A 12,281-nucleotide genomic window follows, 5' to 3' on the forward strand; every position below is an offset into this window, starting at 1 on the left:
TACTCTTCGTTGCGGTGCATGGGCTTCTCATTGCGGTGGCTTCTCTTGTTGCAGAGCACGGGCTGTAGGCGCGGGGGCTTCAGTAGTTGTGGCACATGGGCTCTAGACCGCAGGCTCAGTAGTTGTGGTGCATGGGCTTAGTTGCTCCACAGCACGTGGGATCTTCCCGGACCAGGTCTCGAACCCGTGTGCCCTGCATTGGCGGGTGGATTCTTAACCTCTGCACCACCAGGGAAGTCCCTCTCCTTTCTTTATGGAGCTTCTATTATATGGATGATACACCTCTGGTCTGGTCCTCCAATTTTCTTATCTTTTTTCCTGATGGTTCAAGTCTCTTGGTCTTACTGTTTTACTTTCTGGGAGATTTTTCAACTTTGTCTTCCTAATCCTTTCATTAAGATTTTTTATTTCTGCTGAAATGTTTTTAATTTCAAAGAACCCTTTTGATTGTTCTCATTTTGTTCTTGTTTAGTGAATGTGATATTTCCTTCTAGCTCTCAGGGGTCACTAATTATAGATTTCCCCACCTTCCTAGGTAGTCTCTTTTTCCTCCATTTTCTTCATTTTGATTGTTGTGCTGTTGGTCTCCATCTGTCGAGTCTGGGGCTTATCCCAGAGAGCTGGAGATCCTTGGCTGGCTGCTCCTGTGTAAGGTTGGGCAACAAAAGAGGTGACTGGGACCTTGATGCAGGTAGTTGGGGGAACCATGGACAGTAATATTGCCTTTTGGTCTTTGGTCAGATTCCCTAGAGAAGCCTCCTCCCAACTTCCTGCCTGAGGGGTAAAGGCTTGACTACCAACATTCTGGGAGTGGATTGTGGAAGTGGGCTAGTGTCTCAGCATTCATTTCATTTTCCTGTTCTTAGCATGGTACCTGTGCTCTCAACTACACCTGGTGCCTGCAGCCCAGAAACCTTCTTTTCCACCTTTTTGAGAGAGAATGAGCTTCCAGACCAATGCAGTGTTAGTTATTGGGCTGTTACTGGGACACAGGGTGTGGGGAGGGGATTTGGCATTAGCCATCAACTAGTCCTTATTTCAATCCACCCATCATCCCACTTCCAGGGGTACTTGGTGCCTTTGGAGGATTCTGCGGTACAGACTGGAAGAGTCTTGGCCAGCTTCTCAGATATACTAAGTCCATCGCCACGTGGCCACCCGCTTTCCAGCTTACAACAGTTCTGTTATTTTCTTCCTCTCCTGCTCCCCCTGTCCTTGTAGGCCTGTGATTAAAAAAAAAAAATCATCCCTTTTCTAAAGTTGTAATGGGGTTCCAGGGAGGAGCAAAATTAGATGTATGTGTTCAATGCACCATATTTACTCAAGGTCCCTCCTATGCTTGGATTTGTGTTTAGACACTGTATTCAGTTCCAAAATCTGTCTTTTCATGACACTCGTACCACTATGATCTAATTAATGTTATTTTGTAGTGTCTTCTGAAAATTTGAAAGGTAAATACCTCCTTGTTATTATTCTTTTTTAATATTTTTTCTGGCTATTCTCTCATATGTAGTCTTCCAGTTGAACTTCGGAATTATTCTGTTGGATTTTAACAGTTTTTTGATGGAGATTGTGTTAAATTTATAGATTAATTTGGAGGAGAATCAACCTGCAATCCAGGATAGTGTCATTGTGTCTCCAGTTACTGAGGTCTTCTTTTGTTTTTGGGGAGAGCTTTGACTATATTGTATTACTCTCTGTGTAGTCTTCATACATTCCTTATTTTTGTTTATACAAAATATCTAGATATTTTGTGGGGTTTGTTCCTATAGTCAATAAACCTCTTTTCCCATTCTCTTTCCTAGCTGGTCACTGTTATGTACAAGAAAGGTATTGATCTTTGCATACTGATTCTATGTAAGATGAGAATTAACTATTTCTTGTAGGTTTGGTAAAACTCTTCTATAAAACCTTCTGGGCTTTTCTTTGACTGCTTTTTTCCATTTCTTCTAAGGTTTATTCAAGTTTTCTACTTGAGCCAACAGTTAGAGTGTATATTCTCTATTTAGTCTAGGCTTATTAGAACTGTGTTTTTAATTTCTGGTGTTTAGGGTTTGAGGGTCTTCCTTCTTGTTTTCTCTGATTTTGCTCTACAGTAGCGGCTGTGGACATGATTTTTGAGTTTCCTTTTTGTCCTAACGTACAGTCAAATTTGGAACTTGTTCTGCATGTGCTTGAACAGGACACATTTTCTGGTTGTTGGGCTTAAACATTAGGTTGTTTTAGTAATTCAAATCTTCTACAGTAATGCAAATCCTGCCTAATGTTTTATCTAATTCATCTGTTTTTTTCTGGAATAAATGTATTAAAATGCACATAGAACTGTGGCTTTGCCTATTTCTCTTTGTATCAGGTTGAAGCTCTGTTAGGTGAAAAAAGTTCATATCTTTTATATCTTCTCAATGAATTGTTTATCAGTTTGTCCCTTTAATGTCTTGGATTATATTTTATCTCATGAATATCGTTACGCCCGGTTGCTTTTTGTTGGCAATTACATGGTAACTCTCTCTTCACCCCGTTTGTTTGAACTCCTCCTGGGTAATTTTGTTTTAGTTACACCTTGTATAAGTAATTTACAGCAGGATTTTGTGCTAGCTCCTGCTCCTTTGCCAGCCACCTTACTTTTGCTCCTGCTGCCCACCCACCTCCGCCGCCCCCAGCCTGGGCTTCCTGGCCCTGCTGTACCTGCCTCTCCTTCCAGCCCAGCTCCCAGCTCCCAAGGGCACCCCCCCGCCTCCCCACTGCTGGCCCTGTGCTCCCTCCCATTGTATCTCTGCACTGGCTCCTACCCCTCACAGCCCTGCAATTATCTGTGAGGCTCCGAGGCATACAAGACCCTTGGCCCCTGTCTTCCGAGGGGTCCTCCACTCAAGTGGAGAAGACAGATAATGCCCAAGTAAATTCACAAATGACATTCGAACTGCAAATGGTGGTATGTTCCATGAAGGAAGACACGGGGGTAAGGGAGAGCCTGTTTTAATTTAGGATGAAATAAGGCAAGTTGCCCTGAAGAGGGGACATTTCAGCTGACACCTGGAGGATGAGAGGGAGTAAGCCCAGTGAGGAATGAGGGGAAGATCATTCCATGGAGAGGGGACAGCAGTCTTTCCCATCACTGAGCAGTGGCGTCTCAAGGCTCCGTGCCCCTCCTCCCCTTGTCGATGTGCAGCTGGCCCTGAGCGGGGAGGCAGAGGGGGACCAACACATCTGAGTCCACTGCAGGAGGCGATGGGTCCCTGGCACCAAGGGCTGCGGATCCCCTTCCCTCTAGACCTTTTGGGGGGGGCTTATGCTGGACCTGATAGTGTTGCAGGAAGGGGGACCCCTTCCAGGGCCCGAGAGTGGGCTCTTGTCTAACACTCGGAAATGAATTGTCCGACGAGACACACATGCTGACAAAGCAAGAGACTTTATTGGGAAGGGGCAGCCCGGTGGAGAGCAGGAGGGTAAGGGAACCCAGGAGAACTGCTCTGCCATGTGGCTCGCAGTCTCAGGTTTTACGGTGATGGAATTAGTTTCTGGGTCGTCTCTGGCCAATCATTCTGACTCAAGGTCCTTCCTGGTGGCCCACGCATCACTCAGCCAAGATGGATTCCAGCGAGGAGGAATCTGAGAGGTTGGTAGGACATATGGACTGGCATCTCCTTTTGACCTTTCCCGAATTCTTCCAGTTGGTGGTGGCTTGTTAGTTCCGTGTTTCTTACCGGGACCTCCTGTCGTAAAACATCTCATGCAAATGGGTACCTGGCCAGGGTGGGCAGTTCTGGTCAGTGGTTCCCCTAGCAATAGGAAGGCTAAATTTGGGTAGCAGCAGCAGCAGCAGCAGAAAGGACATCCTAGGAGAGGCCAGTGCAGCAAAGGCCTGGGCGTGGGATTTGCACAGGGACAGCAAACACCCAGGCACCCTTGAACCTACAGAGCCAGCACTTGCTGCATGATGCTCCCCTGGCATTTACAGACTCAGGTCCCTGGGGTTTCTCTTCTCGGGAATAAACATGCTTCTTTCCATCAGTTTCAGTTTTCCCACACCATCCCTTGGTGCTGGTGAAGTACACAGGTCACTCTGGGGCACATTAACAACTTTGGATGACATGACTTGGGCTGGGTTCCAGCCCCTTCTCTGTGGTGTGACTTGTCTGAGTCACTTAATCTTCCTGGGGTTCCTTGATGCTAAAATGGGGACAGTAATGAGGATGGTGAGGAGCCTCGCATTTGCTGTGAGGATCAGATGGCTGCTGGACATAGTGGAGGTTTGTTACTGTGAGGGGCTGTGCACATGCCCCACCCTGCCACCAGATGCAGGGGTGTGTGATCCAGGGGCTGTGGCTGCTGTGACCCACTTGTTGCCCTGGAGGGCAGGCACTTCAGGATGCCCTGGATGCAATTCTGCTTCCCCTATTCCGTCCTCTCCACAGACTGTTATTGACTCTTTGAGGAATTCTGTCCAACCCACTGTAGAGACTCTAAAACGAGGGACAGCTTTTGGAAGCTTCCTGTTGTGTCATCCTTTGCCTGAGACATGAACCGTCCAGAAAGGTCTCCCCAGCACAGGGAATTCCAGGAACTAAAATCCCTGCGGTTACCCATTGAGAAGATAGGGTCCTGCCATAGACACCTCCGCTCAGGGAAGCCTTGGCCTGCCAGGGTCCAGTCTTCTCCCATCTACCATGGATCAGCCACCCAGGGGGAACCAGCGGCTTCTCCTTGTGGGGAGGCTGTGCACAGAGGGCGATTGAGTCAGGAGCCAGGGCAGCACCGTCCTCCCACCTCAGCAGGAGATGGGCAGTGCCGACTGCTCGTCAGTGGGCCAGTTACAAACATGCAAGAGCTCCAGGGGGAGGAGGGGAGGGTGACAGAGTGGTCTGAGGGACTGAGAGGAGTGGAGGCCTTTAGACCAAGTAGGCAACTCAGTGCAGGTGGGCAGGCCCTGAAGGCCGAGATTGGTTTCAGGGAGTCACTAGGCAGCCAGCTGAGGGCCTAAGCAGGACTCAGCCTGAGGGATAGGCCCGCTAGAACCAGAGTGTGGTTGGGATCTCTGCGTGGCCTACTTAGCCTTTAGGATGGGGCCCATTGTAGGCAAACTGAGGAGACATCCAAGAATGACAAGGTGGAACGTCAGCCTGGCTGCTGGGTCCCATCAACACTCATGTGGCCCCATGTCTGGGCGCCTGGCAGACCCTGCTGACCTTGGAGCTGTTCCCTACGTCCTGCCAGGCCTGAGCAGGGCTGGGGCTTCCAGGGACCCGACTGCAGGGTGGGGCTGTCACCTTCGAGGTGCCCCGAGAGGGCCTGTCTTCCTCCCTTCATCTGCACTTTACTTTGGATTTGGGCACATCTCTACTGGGGCTGGGCCTTGGAGGGGTGTTCTAGAGCGTAATGTCCAAGCCACCCTCTAAGATTATCATGATCGAGATAATAATGGTAACAATAATTATGCTTGTGGTGAAATTAACATTTCTAATGCATTCTTAGAAAACATTGCTGTTTTTAATGGGCCTGTAACATACAATTTAGTTAAAAACTGAGCTTCCTCAGCAGAAGCAGCTACAAGATGTACCCCAGCCAGCCCTGGCTTGATGGCAGCCCCATTCCCTCCCCCAGAAAATGTCAGGAGGAGTCACTGCACGGTGACTTCTTGGGTTAGGGTTGGGGGCACACTCTGATGCCTTCAGAGGTTAAGTGGGCAGCAAGGGCGGCAGGCCAGGCGGCGGACCCCTGTGTCCTGTTTCCAGGCATGGTCGTCACTCCACAGCTCAGTGTAAACTCCCCTCCCCCTCTACAGTGACTCCATTTCTTAATTTCTCAGACAAGCTGGCTATTCCAGGTTTTAACATGAAATCTCCAAATTTTGAAATACTGTCAACCAAATAAGGTATTTAAAAAACACCACATGGCCCTAACAGGCACCCCCATGGTCTGGTTTTGCTCAGGGACCACCTGTCAGTGACCCCTGGCTTGACAGGGGCAGAGGGTAACATCCAGCCTTTTCCCTGGGAAGAGTTTTTTATGGAAATTACCATCTTTCTGCTTCCCAAGGTGGTTCTGAAGGTGAGCTGTCCCTGCTTGTTGAAAATGCAAAGAAATAAATGTGTAAAAATAGAGTAGCAATTCCTCAAACCCACTGTCAGGTTTAAGTAGCTGATGTCTCCCCTGGGAGCAGCAAGGATGGCCCTGAATCATCTCCAGACAGCCCAGCAGAAGTGCGAGCTCTGCACTGGCGCTCTCCCTGGAGTGGCCCTGGGCAGTGCCTGCCGTGTGCATGTGTGTGCGTGTGTGTGGAGTGTGTGTGTGCCTGTGCATACTGGGGGGACTTGGGGGACTACAGGGCTGGGGCGGGGGCACAAGGACCCCAGGAGGTAAGGAATGCCAGCAGACGCTCAGCGCTGGCCCTAGCCCGTTCCTCTTTTCTGTGCAGCCCTTCCCCCTCTGCTGCTCCTTCACCTCCTCTTTTCCTTCCGTAGCCAGGTTGCAGGTTTGTGCCTGAAACCTAACAGACAGCAGGGGTAAAGAAGAGAGCTTCTGGCTGGCTGGGGGGCTCTCTCAGTCTTCTGGTCTGTAAAATGGAGGCAATAATGCACATCAAAGAGGCCTGTTGTCAGCACTGGGTGAGGAGACATATTCGGAGGGCCTGGCTGCCTCACTGTGCCTCCAGAGGAGGCTGTGGACAAGAGCTTAGGGGACAAGTGAGAAGAATTGTTCTGGAAGACTCTTTGGTGATGTCATGATAACCTGACGTCCTAGGTCCTTCCCAGGGCAAGAGTCTCTGAGACACACCTGTTCCTCCCCCCACCAGGAGTGCCAAGGAGGGGCAGACCCTGGGGTCAAGGACCTGGCGTGGACACAGAGACCAGTGCAGGGTTGTGAGGGGCTTCCAGAGGCTTTGGCACTGGGACTAATTGGACAGTGTGGTCTGTGGCTGCCAGCGATGCTGAAGGTCAGCCTGGCCAGCTCAGCTGCAGTCCTGAGAGGTAGGGGTCAGGTCTCTGGTCCATGGTGGGCTCCAGGCCCAGTGGGAAAGTAGAAGGGGATTGAGACAGATGCTGCAGCTCTGCAGATGGTGCAATGGCATCCTGGGGTCCTGGGCCCCTCAGCTGCGGCCCCTAAGGCCCCATGCCCCAGATGGTCTGCCCCGCTCTGAGCCAGGTGTTTAGCCTGTGGGGGACGGAGTGAGCCCCTGCCAGGCAGACTGTGGGGGAGTTGTCATAAGAGGGGCTCATCCTGGTTCTTGCATGATTCAGTCAGGCAACCTTTCATCTCTTTGGCACTTGGCATCAGGGGCAGGCACAGTTCTGGGGTCGGGGGGCACCCATGCCTTGGCCCCAATCCAGGAGTTGAGTGGGCAGGCCTGGCACGGAGATGAGGGACCTAGCTCCAGCCAGGGACTGAGCAGAAAGTTCCAGAAGGGGAGCTGTCTGAAAAGACACTGTGAAACACATACCACCTGGGCTGGGCCTCAGTTTCCCCGGTTATAAATGGGGAGACCAGCCTGGGAGACCAGCTCTTTGGCACTGGGTGGCCCTTTGGGAGTGTGCGAGAGTGTGAATGGGTGAAAAGAGTCCACCCTGCCCATCCAGCTTCCCACTCTCTCTGTTCATTGCTGGGTGCCGAACCTGGCCTCTGTGATGGCCGAGCTGTGGGTTTGCATGCTGCTGGGTCTGAGCTGACTTGGTACATCACTGCTGCCCTCTCTGAACCTCAGTTTGTGAAATGGGGACAGAAATGCCCTCGGTTAGGGTGCTGTGATGATGACAAGTTGATGGCCAAGCTGGCACCTGGCAGGTGCCGAGTTGCGTCTGAGTAGGGTTTTGTCCTGCTGCAGTGTCCCTGGTGAGCCTGGGCTGCTGCTACAGGCTGTGTCCTCTCTCCTTCCAGGGACCTCCCTGAGCAGCCTGGACAGCCTCAGCCATGCCCTGGGCATCCTGGAGGAGCGAGTCAACAGCTCCAGGCAGAGGGTGCGCAGGCATGCTGCCGACGACGACTACAACATCGAGGTCCTGCTGGGTGTGGACGACTCTGTGGTCCAGTTCCACGGGAAGGAGCATGTGCAGAAGTACCTGCTCACCCTCATGAACATTGTGAGTGGGGGTGGGGTGGCAGGGGCAGGGCACTGGGGGCGGGGCTGGGAGGCTAGGGGTGCAGGCGGGCCAGGGCAACTGTGCTTGCCACGGTTTCCTGGTGGAGCTGCGGGATGAGTGACATGGTCACAGGGAGGCTGTCTGGGTCTATAGGTGAGAAAAGGTGACCCTCCCATCTATTTTGTTGAAGCTCAGTTTTCTCCTCTGCAAAGGGCGGGTGGAGGGGGCTGGTTCTGACTTGGCAAGGCTATTTACATGCTAAGGCAGTTTTCCAGAAACTCGTCATCTGTGTACCAGTTTTCTTAATTTTTCATCATACCCACATGGTATAGGCTGTGTATTTTCCTGTAAATCAACTGACTTTTTTTAAAACTTAAAATTATTTACAAAGGCAACCTTGCTTTATTGTAAAGGTAACCTAGAAGTAAAATGTAAAGCAATGTTATTCAAATCCAGCTAGACAGTCCTGCCTTCTGCCGGGTCTGCACCACAGCCCACGATGTTCAAATGGGAGATTAGTGTGTGTTAGAGAGGAGGACAGACAGACCGACACCCATCCGAGGTTTCTCCTTGAGGTAGTTAGAGGAAGTGAAGATGGAAGAGAGCATCCGTTTCTCCCTGTGAGGTTGGGCTCCTTAACTGGGTGACTGGGTGCCACCTAAGCCTCCTGTGGCACCACGGGACACCTGCGCTGTCTACCCAATCCTGAGAGATTAAGCTGTTACCCTCCCCTCATTCCAGCCCCTTCCACCCCAGAAGGTATAGGATGCTGACCTTGTAGAAAATGCAGTTCCTGCCTCTGCCCGGGGTGGTGTGGAGGTCCTGCCCCTCATTGGCTGGTGCCTCAGTTGAGCCCTGCTGGGAGAATATTAAGGGTTGGAGGGAGATGCAGTGGGCCTGCAACCAGGACACGCTGTGGGCCGAGCATTGTGGGAGGAGTGGATTTGTGGAAGGAAGCCTGGGCTTGCAGGGGGCTGGAGGTGGGCAGGGAAGCCCAGGGGATAGGGAGCTCTAAAGCAGCAGGGCTGCTCCCCAGCCTGTCAGTGAACTGGGTCCTCCAGAGGTCCAGCTGGTGGCGAGCAGTAAGGGGGCAGGACATTTACTCCTGGCCTGGTTCTCAGCTCTGCTTCCTGGGCCATGGTGAGCCCCTGGGAACTCAGCTGGTCCTTGGGCAAGACCTCCCAGAGCCCTAGTGAAGAGATAGGTCAGGGGCAAGAAGGAGGATATGAGTGAGCTGGTCACTGGACCAGGAGACCCCTGCCTGCCGGCCTGTCTTCCTCTCCACCTGCCTTAGGTAAGTCATTGACCCTCTGGAATGCAGCCATCTCATCTGCAAAGCAGGGCCGAAGTCTGTTAACGTTTGCAGATGTTATTTTATTTTGGAGAGTGTTGTCACACTTAATCTCACTTATTTTTGAAAAGTACCTTTAATATAATAATAGTAATAATAATACCATGATGACTACAAATATTGAGCTCTTAATATGTGACTCTGTGTGCCAGGCTTGTGCTAGTGACTTACCATGCATTATCTTTGGAAATCTTCACACTAACTCTATAAAATTGGTAGATATAAAATCTTGTCTGCCTTCAAAATATATGTCTTTCCCCAAGTATTATACTGCCCTCCAACCCAGTGGACAAAAGGACTGGTTGTGGAATTCGAGAGTCCTGAATCCTGGTAAAGGAAAACTACTTGTTTCTTCACACTGGAATTAGCATACACCCCACAGAGTAAGAGCTCAGTCTCATAAGATGGGCCCCACTTCAAATGCCGAGCTCAACTCCCAGGTTGTCAGCTGTGCTTCTTACCAACCAGCTCCTCAGGTTCAATAATTTGCTAGAACAGTTCACAGAACTCAGGAAACCACTTTACTTACTATCATCGGTTTATTATAAAGCACACAACTGAGGAACAGCCAAATGGAAGAATGCATAGGGCAAGGCATGCGGAAGGTGCATGGAGCTTCCATGGCCTCTCTGGATGCACCACCATCCCAGCAACTCGATGTGTTCACCAACCTGGAAGCTCTCCGAACTTCATTGTTTAGGGTTTTTATGGAGGTTTTATTTTGCAGGCATGATTGGTGAAATCACTGGCCATGGGTGATTGAACTCAATCTCCAGCTTTTCTCTCCTCCCTGAAACTTGGGGGTGGGGCTGAAAGTTCCAACTCTCTAATCACACAGTTGGTTCCTCTGGCTACCAGCCCCCATCCTGAACTATCTAGGGACCCACCAAGAATCGCTTCATTAACATAAACTCAGGTAAGGTTGAAAGGGGCACATTATGAATAACAAAAGATGCTCCTCTCACCCCTATCATTAAGGAAATTACAAGTGTTTTAGGAGGTCTGTGCCAGGAACGAGGGGCAGAGACCAGATATAGATCTCTTATTATTTTGCACCTGGGTTACCCCTGACCCCACCACTACCAGTTATGTCACTGAGAATGGGCTTCAGTCTTCTAAGCCTTGGTTTTCTCATCTTTAAAATGGGCAATAATTTTCATCTTGAGTTGTCGGTGAGGATTAAATGAGATGATGAAGGTGAACGTGCTTTACAGTCTCTAAATAAATGTGGTTTTACTATCGTGACGATGACAATATTTAGTTTAGCGACAGCAGGTTTAGAATTATTCTTGACAAGTATGGCAAGGACTCTGAGTGTCTTCCTGAGGCTGGTGGGTCAAATCCGTCTTTTCCCTGGTGTGGAGGGTCCCTCTGTTGCACACACCTTATGCCCATGAGCTGGTAGGAGGAAGTCTAGAACTTTGTCTTGGTTTTGCCAGTTAACTTCAATTTATTCATTTACACCCCCGTGATCCAACTGCACCTCAATTTTGGATAAGGGTGTGGTTTGGTTAGTTTCTTGAAAAGCATGAGAAATATAAAAATTCTTAAATTGAAACAAATGTGATCATAACAGAAAGGGGTTTTAGGAGATGAATCGGAGGAGCTGAGAAAGAGTACTTGGGCCGTGTCTTTTTTCCCCTTTTGCATCCGGCAAGTGATGCTTGTTCCAGGCACAGCGGCTGGTCCTGCAGAGGCAGAGGGCCTGGTGGACACTCCTGGGCTCAGGGAGACACGGCAGTGGGGGGTATCTGTACCTCCAACCTGAGCTCCCACCGTAAGAGTGCAGTGTGGTTGAGGGAGATGAGGCCTCCTGCTTGGATCCTGTGTTGCCTTGACAATACCCTCTAAGGCTCAGTGTCTTCATCCAGGGTACGTGCATGCCCTGGGAAGAGTCTCTGGGGATGATCTAAGGCACATGAGCCCTTTGGTGGTCTTGGGGAGGAGGGGGATTTAGGAGGCAGGAATATTTGAGAAAAGATGAGCTTCTTTAGCAGTGCTGTCCAATAGAACTTTCTGCATTGCTGGAAATGCTCTAATTCTGCGTGCCCAATACAACAGCCGCTAGCCACCCTGACCCTTGAGTGCTTGAAATGTGGCGTGTAATTGAAGAACTGAAATTTTAATTTAATTACGTTCCAATAGAATTTTTAAAAAAATTTTTTTTAAATTTTAATTATGAAAAAATATATAAAATTTACCATCTTCACTGTTTATAAGGGAGCAGTTCAGTGACATTACGTATACTCACATTATTATGCACCCATCACCACCACCCATCTCCAGAACTCTCTTCATCTTACAAAACTGACACTCTGTACCCGTTAAACAATAACTCCCATTGCCCCCCCCCCCAGCCCTTGGGAAGCACCATTCTACTTTCTGCCTGCTGTGCCCTTCCTCTGAACTTGACCAGCACATGGAGCTAAATGGCGGCGTGGGTGGCCCTGGGTGTGGGGGCCTTTAGACCCTGTAGGTGCTGGCCCACCTGAAGCCGCAGCCAGAGCCCCATGTGACCCTACAAGGCCTGGCCAGGGTAGGGCTCCCTCTTCTTATAAGCGCACAGCTGGTCTTGGGGCTTCCCAGCATTTGGAGCCAAAGCAGCAACGTGGAGGACAGATGTGGCGGCAGCCGGCCCAGACTGTACTCCAAGTGAGGCATTTGGTCAGCAGTGAGGACAGCCAGGACCAGGATGGAAGTATTCCCAGCTCCCAAGGCTCGGGGCCAGCCCTGGGCGGACAGTCTGTCCCCTGAGGGAGGTCACAGAGGCCCTGGGAGGAGGGTCTGGTGGGGGTCCCGATGGCAAAAGACCTGGGGAATGTGGGCTCCAAGGAGAAGCAGAGGCCAAGGTGTCG

General features: G+C 50.4%; 1 protein-coding gene across 2 annotated transcripts in view; it reads left to right on the forward strand.

Moving 5' to 3' along the window:
• Positions 1 to 12,281, forward strand: part of ADAMTS2 (ADAM metallopeptidase with thrombospondin type 1 motif 2) — a 229,653-nt gene that overhangs the window by 131,152 nt on the left and 86,220 nt on the right. For both annotated transcript variants that reach the window (XM_061190082.1, XM_061190083.1), the window contains one exon: positions 7,873 to 8,075. In XM_061190082.1, coding sequence (XP_061046065.1) covers positions 7,873 to 8,075 — 203 coding nt within the window. The remainder of the gene's footprint in view (positions 1 to 7,872; positions 8,076 to 12,281) is intronic.

This window comes from Eubalaena glacialis, chromosome 4 (genome assembly GCF_028564815.1).
Source record: "Eubalaena glacialis isolate mEubGla1 chromosome 4, mEubGla1.1.hap2.+ XY, whole genome shotgun sequence".
NCBI lineage: Eukaryota > Metazoa > Chordata > Mammalia > Artiodactyla > Balaenidae > Eubalaena > Eubalaena glacialis.